General features: G+C 48.0%; 2 protein-coding genes across 4 annotated transcripts in view; both read left to right on the forward strand.

The window, feature by feature from the left end:
* The window catches only part of HAUS7 (HAUS augmin like complex subunit 7), a 25,027-nt gene extending 19,807 nt beyond the window's left edge, over positions 1 to 5,220 (forward strand). For 2 of the 3 annotated variants that reach the window (XM_029067553.1, XM_039912361.1), the window contains 3 exons: positions 1,343 to 1,567; positions 2,728 to 2,839; positions 3,988 to 5,045. In XM_029067553.1, the coding sequence (XP_028923386.1) occupies positions 1,343 to 1,567; positions 2,728 to 2,839; positions 3,988 to 4,070 (420 nt within the window). In that variant the 3' untranslated portion in view covers positions 4,071 to 5,045. Of the gene's footprint in view, positions 1 to 1,342; positions 1,568 to 2,727; positions 2,840 to 3,987; positions 5,046 to 5,134 lie in introns of those variants that run through there. The other variant, XM_029067554.1, reaches the window with a different exon arrangement.
* TREX2 (three prime repair exonuclease 2) lies at positions 5,213 to 9,885 on the forward strand. Its single transcript, XM_029067555.1, has 3 exons — positions 5,213 to 5,290; positions 6,784 to 6,925; positions 8,558 to 9,885. Exon 3 carries the CDS (start codon positions 8,569 to 8,571, stop codon positions 9,289 to 9,291), a length of 723 nt encoding a protein of 240 aa, XP_028923388.1. The 5' UTR covers positions 5,213 to 5,290; positions 6,784 to 6,925; positions 8,558 to 8,568; the 3' UTR covers positions 9,292 to 9,885.
* Positions 9,886 to 10,708: the final 823 nt, after the last annotated feature.

Consider the following 10,708-nt stretch of genomic DNA (forward strand, 5'->3'; position numbering starts at 1 on the left):
CCAATCTTATATACATATGTACATGTGTATGTATATATTATATACATTTTAAAGGTATTTAAGGGCTTATGTGTCAAATACTGTTCTGAGTGCTGGGGTCGATACAAGTTAATCAGGTAGGACACAGTCCCTGTCCCACGTGGGGCTCACAGCCAAGTACAAGGGAAAACAGGTATTGAATCCATATTTTTTACAGTTGAAACTGAAGCACAGAGAAGTTAAGTGATTTGCCCAAGGTCACACAGCAAACAAGTGACTGACCTGAGATTAGGACCCAGGTCCTCTGGCTCCCGGGCTTGTGCTTTTTCCACTAGGCCACACTGCTTCCCTGTGGTGTCGCTGTGGGATTTGGAGAACATTTCCACACCGTGTTTGATTTGATTGATATTTAGAGTTCAGTCGTGGCTCTTAGATGAGCCCTGTCTACCTGTCATCGTATGGAAGCATCTCCAGCCTTCCTCATTCATCTTAGTTGCCTTCTTGATCCTTCTATGGCCCTATTTTGTCATTTCGAAGGTGGTACAACCAGACTGAAAACGGTATTCCAGGAGTGGGCTTGTGACGGTTATCTATGTAGACTGTAATCAAGTGTGGGCACATATCGTGTCTACCAACTTTGTTATATTGTACACCACTTAGTTCAGGACTCTGCACACAATAACTACTCAAAAATAACACTGATTGAGCTATATGATTAAAATGGTCATGTGGGTTACTTTTGAGATTCCCAGCAGAGTGAAATTCGTTGCTGACAGTAGCCAGAGAGAAACGTGGCTGTCATCTCTGTTGCCTCCCTGCTTGCCACGTCCCACATTCTGTTTCTCCATCTGTTGGCTTTTTTCCTTAATATTTCTCAGATCCACTCCTTTCTCATCACCCTTATGGCCGCTGCCCCGATCCAAGTCTTCACTGCCTCCCTGCTAGACAGCTGCATCTGCATCCTTTCTGGTCTCTCCGTACGTCTTAAACTCGGTCTTGTCTTCTTAACACTCCTTTAGAGCCTACCTCTCCTCTTCCCTAAAGGCTCCGACGATTACCCGATTCTGTCCACATCAAACTCTTGACCACTGGATTTGGGGCGCTCCAGCTGTCTCCTTTCTGCCTTCCCACTCCGCTAACCACGTATTTACCCCCAGATCTTAGCACACAGTAAACAGGTAATGAACACCATAATTTTATCGCACAAAGCTGGCCGGGCGGATTCCAGTGCGTTACTTTAAGGGACCGCCCCGCCCCCCACCCAATCACATTCTGTCCTACTGGGGTGACTTTAGGGGTTCAGGGGACAGATGAAGCATCAGAAACAAATGGAGTCACAGTTCATTCCATTTTGGTTTTGCAGTGCTGTTTCCTCAACCGTGAAGCGGCTGACCCAAACAACGACAGTGGCAACACAGTGGTTCAGACCCTCAAGGTAGTCGTCTCAGATTTTCATCACTTGGTTACCGCCTTTACTCAAATCTACGAGAATGAATTGCGTGAACACTGCAATCGCCCAGCACCTGAAATCAATCAGAGCGGTCCCCTTTTTCAGTCTGTGCACCAAAGTCTGACTCTCTGCCATCAGGTAAGCTCCGTCCTTGACCTCATTGCTGCCAACTGAGGTAAACTCAGCTGACACCACAGATTCTAACGAGGAATTATGAGGAATACGAATGTCTGGAATTGGAGATTTGGGAGAAAAAGGAAAGTATATACCATGTGGAATTATATAATGATGCACTGCTAGACTCTTTGTTTGGAAGGTCTCATTTCTGCATAAACATTAACAAATGACTTAGTCCTCCCTTGAGTATTTCATCGTAATTTGGCACTTGAGTATAGAAAGTGAACACCTTTGTTGGGATATTTTGCTGGACAGTGATAAGAAACTTTTTGCTGCATTTTGGGTCAGTAAGTTGTATATGGTAACTAGCCCAATGTGGATCCTCAGTGAATATTAAATTGATGAATTTATTATGATCACAAATGCCATAACTTTGTTATTCCCATAGTTGAAGCTGTTCTCCTTTTCTTATCGTCCCCCCCAGTCCTCTACCCCTGATATTCATACCACTTAAATCACACACACCTTTTCTATCATATATTCAGCTTCACCTCTTAATGTAGCCCAAATGCCTTCAGATCTGGGCCTTTTGGTGCAAGTGATTGTTGGGGGAAGTTGGATCTGGTGAGAAAATAGAACAAATCACTCTAGGTTTCTAATGGCAACATCAGCATGGTGCGGTCCAAACGAGAGAGAACTGGGACCAGAAAAGAAGAGCTGGGGAGACGGACCTTTTTAATATATACCATCAGCTCCAAGTGAGGGTCATTCACACTGTCGGTGGTCAGTAAATACTTTTGATTGACAGCGTCCTGGTGGGTGGAGAACTGCCAGTCCTAGGATCTCTGAGTAACATGAGGAATCAAAAGAATGAGCCCCGCTCTCTACGATCCAGTATCCGCTCCTGCTTTTCAGAGGGCCCCCACCAAGCCCTAACTTCCTTCATGATTGGACCTAACTTCGTAGATGAGAACAAACTCTGAGAGAGGGATTGATTCACAGAAAATTTTGACTGAAGCTCTCTTGAGAGTGAACAGAAATTCATCGAAGCATGATTGACAAGCACAGCTACACTTATATAAATGGTAACTAACAGAAGTTTGGCTGAGTAGATGGAAACAATATTTGGCAATGTTTTGTGACGGACCCTCCCGTTCTCTCTGTCTCTCTTGCCTCCCTAGGAACTGAAGGCCATCGCTGAAGTTTCGGATACTTCGAAGAAGATAATGGAGACCGTCGAGAGGCAGCAACATGAGAGACGCTGCTGGGACAGTAGCCATTTGGTGACTTTATGTATGGAGTTATCTCTACTTCTCTGGGGAGGACTGAGATGGGGGAAGCGCCTTTCAGGTTGTGGCAAAATCATTTTGAAGCCCGCTCCTTGACATCTGCCTGGTCTAAAGTGACGATATTTTCTGAGGCTCAGAGTGGGATAGGTTTTGGAACTGCCATAGGTGGAGGGGATCGGTCGACCAAGAAGGCCGGTCAAAAACTAGAAATGGAGTCAGCTGGGCCCAAGAGAAGGGGAGAGAGTTGGACTCTTTCTGGAAGCTCTCTTCCCCCACCTCACGGTGGTGAGGAAGCAGAGAGATGAAGAGGCCGCCAACCTTTTCCTCCCCTCCTGCTGCCTCCTCAGAGATGCCCGGCCCTCTGTTGTGAGGGCAGCTCAGGGGCAAAGGAGAGGGAGAGCAGCCTGGGTACTTCTGGGCTCCTTGGGCTGAGGTTCCTACTGTTGTCAGACCACTCCATCCCCATTCTCCAGAAGTGAAGTGTTTGAAAGCTCTTCTGGCTTCTCTTTGGGTGGAGGGATAAAACCCTACAACACAGGCATGTTCTGAGTAATGCCGGACCCAGGGCCAGTCTAGTTTAGTCTGCTGCTAATTGGTTTCTCCAGCCCCAGCCTCGCTTTAGTGACATATCCAGCGAGGCAGAAGCCTCGCACGTATCTCTCTCTACTTTATTAAGCTGGAAAAATCAGGCTTCTGATTCTCATTAAACTTCCCCACGGTCCCCACCAATCCGTAGGCTCTCCAAATAATTGGGTGAAACTCAAAAATGAATTATTACCCATAAGTTTGGAAAGGACTGGCTCTCTACTTAGGAAATGTCATTTAGGAAACTGATGGGAGAAGAAAGATGCAGTGATACGATGCAGAAGAGGGGTGGTCATAATGTGTGCCTTAGTACATATTGTAGAATGGGATAGGTAATAAACTCTGAGCTCCGCTCCACGCTATTAGGCAATGCGTAGAGAAGCAGACTTGCATCCAGGACAGAAGGTTTTAAAAGCCTAAACCTGAATTTCGGTTGCTACTATTGAAGAAGTATCAGTTACCTAGCAATGCGCTCTGAAAGGGCTCCCGGTAAAGGTTATCGAGTTCTCCAAACACAAGGCTTTTTGGCTAGTTGATGTTTTATTTTGTGCCTCTCTTCTTCTGCAGCCACAAAAATGGAAGAATTGAGACGAAAACATGAACTCTTTCATGACACTATGCAGAAGCTCACAGCACAGAAAGGAGAATGAATGCAGTGGGACTATTCCTCCATTCCAAGGTGACTGTGGGGCAGGAGTCATCTAATAGAGATGGGGAGAGGGGACAACAGCCACACCCAAACGGGCTCCTCAGAAGAATAAAATATCCAGGATCCAAGTCTGAATGCAGTGGGAGAACACGAAGGAGAATTAAAATGAAGCTACCTTACTTCCCTATCCGCTGGCCTGACAGGCTTTCGAAAATAGGTTGTGAGCTTCCTCGTTGGTGATTTATCCCCTGTTCATGGCTCTTCCCTCGCTACTAACTCCGAGGCAAGCTGTACATTCTGTGCTCAGGGTGGAGTAAGGAAACGTAAGTAGGAGGGAAATATTTTTGGGCATGTTAATCAGCCACCTCTTCAAAGATATGTGGTATAACAGGTGGCCTAAAAGTATGGGGAATGTGTTAACCCTTCATAATCCTCACACTGCCAGGACTGCGTGCCTCCTGAGTGCTTCTTAGAAGGAGTTGTCATTTGTAGATTCCAAATATCGGCGATGCTGATTTACATAGGTGTGAGGCCAGTGGGATGGGGCGTAACGGAGGCTGCATATTGTCGGTTTGAATTTTGCACTTGTCCCCAAAGTTGGCAGGAGGGATTACTGAATGCTGAAATTGCCTCACTACTTCTTGAAATCCTAAAACCTCTGACTTGACTTAAGTAACCCTTTCACATATATTCAGCAGGGAATCCCTCTGAAGCCTAATGTGAATAATCAGCTCAGCCCTTTTATAAAGTTTCTGATAGTCAGTGAATCTCTCAAAGACAGTAGCTTTTCCCTTTTTCCAGGCCATCCAAGGGAGTATTCAAATCTTCTGGGGGGTGTGGCAAGCTCCTCCCATTCCTGCCCTTTCTGTCTTTCCAGGGAGGGAGTGTAAATTCTTGAATCTCTTTGAAAACACTGTTTTAGAGAATTCCAATTTTGTTATGTCGTTCATACAATAAATGCAGCCGTGTGCCGTAATATCTGGTGTACATGTTTATTTCAACAACCGGGACGGTACCTTTGTCTTCCAAAGACCCAGCAACTCTAATCTTGTGTCGCATACTCAGATGATCGGAATAAATGTCATGATTCTCTGGGAATGAAAGCAGATGAGACGAGAGTCCGTTGGGTCCTATTCCTCTGGTGCACAGCCTTCCTGCCCTATGCCTTGCCAGCTTCTGAGAAGGTCATTATGGTATGGTGTATCTGAGAAGGGCCTTGAGGTATGATGTTCTTAAATGCCATCTTCCCAGCCTGGAGAAATTATTTTATGTATATAATGAGGAAGGAGGAGGGGAAGCCCAGAGAACAGAAGTGAGTCACGCTATTATAAGTAAAGTTAAAGAAAGAGGCTACTCTAAATTCTAGAAGAAAATCCTACAATCCTTCATTGCTTTTCCTCTTAAAAGCCTGAAGCCAGATTGAAGTGTTCTACTATCCTAGGTCCTGAATATCCTAATCCCTCAATGAAAATTGTTAATATGGCTGATGATTAATTGAAAATCTAGATAATCCACTTAAATGTTCCCATGTCACGCACATACTCACAAGCCCATATGTTCATCTGTCTCTTGGCCACTTCCCCAGGCACAGATTTTGCTGTTAAAGCTCAGCCCGGGCCCACCTCGATGCTTATCGAGACCCCAATCTATTTGCTTTCGTAAAGTCCGTTGCCGTGCCCCTTTTCCTTCCTATTTGGCATTGTAAATTCTCATCTAAAATAGTTGGCCGGGACTCAGACCTTTCTCTCTCGGGAATACCTGGCAGCCTGCCCCGACCCTGTTCTGACCCCACCCCAACCCCTGAGGACAGAAGGGCTGCTCCCTATGGCTCCATTTTTCAGCTCCTCATTCTCATTTCCTTTACAGCCTTGTCATGTGGCACATTGCACGCTGTGGTTTGAGCCTGATTCAGCTGCCTTTATCTAGACCCGTCCCGGCTACGAGAAGCTCCCAGAACTCAGGCAGGGCCAGGGAGGGGAAGCCCTCAGCTGAACTACGGAGCCCGGGACCGGACGGACCAAGAGGAGAAGCAACTCTCTGGGCCCCGGGGGAGCCCCTGGACAGGCTGGGGAGGGTAGGGGGAGGGAAACATTCCCAAGCCAGCAGGAGTAATTCTCACCTAAAACAAAATGTCCACCCAACCACTGATGGTTTCAATAAAGTCATGTGCCTCATTAGCCATCAACCTATGTAGGCTTGCTTCTTTCATCATTCCTCATAAATCAGGCCGATCCACTTAATCATTCTTGTCTCTCTTTGAACCCCATCATTTTTGTTAACATCTTTCATAAATAAGGTGTCTAGAAAACCTTTGAACCCCCTCATTTTTGTTGACATAGTTCAGAAAAAAGATATCCAGAAATAGGCACTTTTTCAGGAGCTGTTTTCCCCGTACTTGCATAGGGAAGCTCCGTTCCTTCCCTCTCCCGGTGTGTCTGTGAATCCAAAGACCCTCAGAGCAGCTGCTAAATATTGTGATATTCAGGCAATGATTCTCATACCTTTTCACAGGGAACGGCATTTTTCAAACGAGAATATGAAAACACGTAGTAGGGTAGAAACTAGTGTGGTGCCCAAAAGACAGTTTGATGGTACTCTCTTGGACTTTTTTATTCCAGGATTTTGAGGAACACATTCTTTCTCCCTCCAGGAAAAGACATATTCTGTAAATGCTGGCCATTTATAATGCCTTTAAAGACTGCATTTCCCAGTAGGTCCTGCTGATGATGAAAGAAAGGGGCGTGGTGGAACAGCCAATGATTATAAGACTTGTCTGAACACGTTCTTTGAACCAGTCCCAAGAGTTTTCAAACCATAAAACACGAGCGGAGTCCTCAAGATACCTCGCTCTCACTGGTAAGTGCTTCTCTTTTTCAAGGAATTTACTAACTCATCTCCATATTTTCAGTTATCATTTTGAAGGCCCCCCCTGTGTATTTTAAGCTTTCTTAGTAGAAGCGAAAAAGGGGAAAATATTAAAACCTGAGATGAGAAATTAAATTGTATGGGTTAGATCCAGAAAGACATATTCCTTAAATGTTACTTTCCGGATGGTCGAATGCCTGTTGTGGTGTCTGTTGAAATAGCTACGGTTTGTTGCCATGTTCTTTTCCACAGATGGTTATTTTTCAGCTGAGCTGAGAGGCTTCCTGGGTGAAAAAGGTTTAGGATAGTTTGAGGTGAAAGATACGAAGTTTATCAGGTTGAACGCAGTCCCTGCCCCACATGGGGCTCACAATCTTAATCCCCATTTTACAGATGAGGGAACTGAAGCACAGAGAAGTGAAGTGACTTGTCCACGGTCACACAACAGACAAGTGGTGGAGCCGGAATTAGAACCTAGGTCTTCTGACTCCCACCCAGCACTCTATCCACTAGCCACGCCACTTCTCCTATCATAGAGCGTGAGATTCCGTACACTGCCCTCGAAGATGTGCGCCTCTCGAGGCTTCTGGAGATCTTTTGACCTGAGGTGAATTAAAGCACACCATTACCGTGGGAGAGGCTGGAGCCAGCCCACCTTAATTGTACCTTTTGGCTGTTGGTTAGGTACCGGGGCTTTTCAGAGCTTTTGACATCTGGGTGAGTTGTTTGGTGCTGGAAAAGCAGGATTTAAGCCAGAATCGGAGAAGGAAATTGATGTCGCGGAAGTGCCGCGGTACCGGGAGAAGAAACTCAAGTTCCACTGGTCTCTCACTCCTTAATCCAGGGACCATGGGGAGCAAAGGAGATGTCACAACACCTGGACTCTCTTGTCAAGATGAAAAGAAAGGGGTGGAGGAGAAGGAATAGTTGATCTCCCTTGAGAAATTCATCATCTGTTTCCTCCTCCTGCCCTCTGCCAGGACCTAGAAAGGTGTGGCTCTGGAGATGGCAATCTCCACCTCCCACAGACAGAGTTAGGACCGCTGTGGTCACGGGGCAGAAGAAAGGCTGACGGGGGACATTTGGCCGGGTCACCAGAAAGCATTGAAACTAAGGCCGCCCTCCGAGCCACAGGAAGCCAACTTCCCCCAACTAGCCGAATCATGGGGAAGAATATTTGAATTTGTCACTGGGGAACAGATCACGAGGCATCCGGTTGACAGAAGTGGGCGTTTATGAATGGCCTAACGAAGCTGTGATTGGGGCGAAGGGGAGAAGTCCTGGGATCGCCACCCTGATTCTCTTTGGGGTCAGAGCCACTTGCGGGGGAGGAGGAGGGTGGACTCGCTGGTCCACAAGAGGATTCTTACCGTGAAAATGGGCTCTCCAAAATGGAGTTCCTGGACCCTCCTAGAGGTTACACATCATTCGATAATATTTATTGAGCGCTTACTATGTGCAGAGCACCGTACTAAGCGCTTGGAATGCACAATTCGGCAACAGAGACAATCCCTGCCCGAAGACGGGCTCACAGTCTAAACGGGGGAGAGGAAGTGTTTGAGAGGAAGTACTCTCTAGCGTGATTCAGATTTAATGTGATCTTTCCGGTCCCTCGGTACGTAGGTACCCACGGAATGTCGGAGTCCCAGAAGTGTGAAACCTTTGTCTTCCTGGACTTGGAAGCTACCGGCCTTCCCGATGCCTCTCCCCAAATAGCAGAGATCTCCCTATTTGCCGTCCACCGCTTCTCCCTGGAGCATCCTGCGTGGGACGACTCCGGCGTCCCGTTGCTGCCCCGGGTCCTGGACAAGCTTACTCTCTGCATGAACCCTGAGCAGCCCTTCACCCCAAAGGCTGCCAAGATCACTGGCTTGAATAATCGGAGCTTGACGAACAACCGGAAGGCGTGCTTCGACGGCACGGTGGTGAAGGCCCTGAGGGAGTTCCTCAGCCGGCAGGCGTCCCCCATTTGCCTGGTCGCTCACAACGGCTTTGCCTATGACTTTCCGCTCCTGCGGACGGAGCTAGGGCGCCTGGATGCCAACCTGCCCGAGAATACCTACTGCCTCGACACCCTCCCGGCCCTGAAGGGCCTAGACAAAGCCCACGATCACGGCACCAGGTCAAACCACGGCAAGAGCTACCGACTCGGGGACTTGTACCGACAGTATTTTGGGGATGACCCAAAGGCTGCCCATTCAGCCGAGGGAGATGTCTACACACTGGTCATGGTCTTCCTCCACAGGGCTCCCGAACTCCTTCGGTGGGCCGGCGCCGAGGCCCGGAGCTGGGATGAGATCCGGCCCATGTATTCGCCCGGTCCCAGACGGTCCGGCGGCCGACGTCACGATGCCTGAGCCTTCCCAGATGCCGCTGTGCCAGTCTGGAGAAGGGCCCCCCGGCAGGAGTGGGCTCCGAGGTGAGGAATGGAGACAAACACCCCAAATACTCCTGCCGTATTTACAGTAGGAACGGCAGAACCGGAAGCAACTCCCACTCGCCGGTAGATCAGTGTCTCCTTTTTCAGACTTGCTCTCTCTGCCCTGACACTAGCCCAGTAGTCCTCCGCAATATTCGATCGACTCTATCTCCACCCTGGCACTGAGTCTACGAGTTCGCTATAAATGAATTTGTCCCAAATTCCGGAGAAACAGACGCTCTCTCTACTGACTGACCGGTAAAAACCCGCCCCTTGTTCTGCAGGCCCTTGATGCCCCCGGTGATCGTGACAGCTTTTGGAGAAGGCCTGTACTCCCCAAACTAAAATTATCTCTCCCCGGAAGACCGAAGGGATTATTCTTGAATCTTTGCCCTGGGCCAGCGTCCCCAGCATTTACAGATATAAAAAAGTGCAATCTCTCCTGACTTCAATTTGTTTTATATAATGAAATATCTGACAATAATTGTACCCCGGCCCGTCTCCAGATCTAATAAATGTGGTTCCAACCTCAGTTTGCTTATTGGGCTGAGACTGAACGACAGAAGAAGTTGACGGCGTTCGAAGAGGGAAGGAAGCCTCCGTGCTGAGCTAGGCAGACACATCCGTGATTCAGAAAGCAATGAGTAAGATAAGGAAGGTCGGAAATGGAGTTAGCCTGAGTATCCTTGGAGCCCTGGACACCCGCTGGGGGAGGTTATCTGTCTCTTAAGGTAGGCTGAGGAGTCTACCCTAACTAACGTGATGGGGTGGGTGGGCAAGAGGGAACGGGAGATGCCCGGAGCCGCCGTCCATCTGGGATGGTCCTAATGCGGTCTGCCCCACGGGAAACACTGTGGCCTAGTGGAAAGAGCCCGGGAGTCCGAGGACTTACGTTCTTCTCCCACCTCCACCACTTGCCTGCTCTGTGACCTTGGACAAGTCACTTAACTTCTCTGTCCCTTGGTTTCCTTATTTGCGAAAAGGGGAATCCACTGCCTGTCGTCCCTCCTACTTAAACTTTGCGTCCCAAGTGGGAGCTGATTATCTCGTACGCGCCCCAGCACTTAGTATAGTTCTTGGCATAAAATAAGCGCTTAATAAATACACTATTATTACTATCATCGTTATTTAGTCTTGCCTAGCAGCGTGGCTCAGCGGAAAGAGCCCGGGCTTGGGAGTCAGAGGTCATGGGTTCGAATCCCAGCTCTGCAACTCAGCTGTGTGACTGTGGGTAAGTCACTTAACTGTGTGCCTCCGTGACCTCATCTGTAAAATGGGGATTAACTGTGAGACTCACGTGGGACAACCTGGTGACCCTGTATCTACCCCAGTGCTTAAAACAGTGCTCTGCACAT

The sequence above is a fragment of the Ornithorhynchus anatinus genome, chromosome 6 (genome assembly GCF_004115215.2).
Source record: "Ornithorhynchus anatinus isolate Pmale09 chromosome 6, mOrnAna1.pri.v4, whole genome shotgun sequence".
Taxonomy (NCBI): domain Eukaryota; kingdom Metazoa; phylum Chordata; class Mammalia; order Monotremata; family Ornithorhynchidae; genus Ornithorhynchus; species Ornithorhynchus anatinus.

What these genes read in the sequence shown, in the direction of transcription:
- TREX2 (XM_029067555.1), top strand. Translation starts at nt 8,569, where the DNA reads ATGTCGGAGTCCCAGAAGTGTGAAACCTTTGTCTTCCTGGACTTGGAA.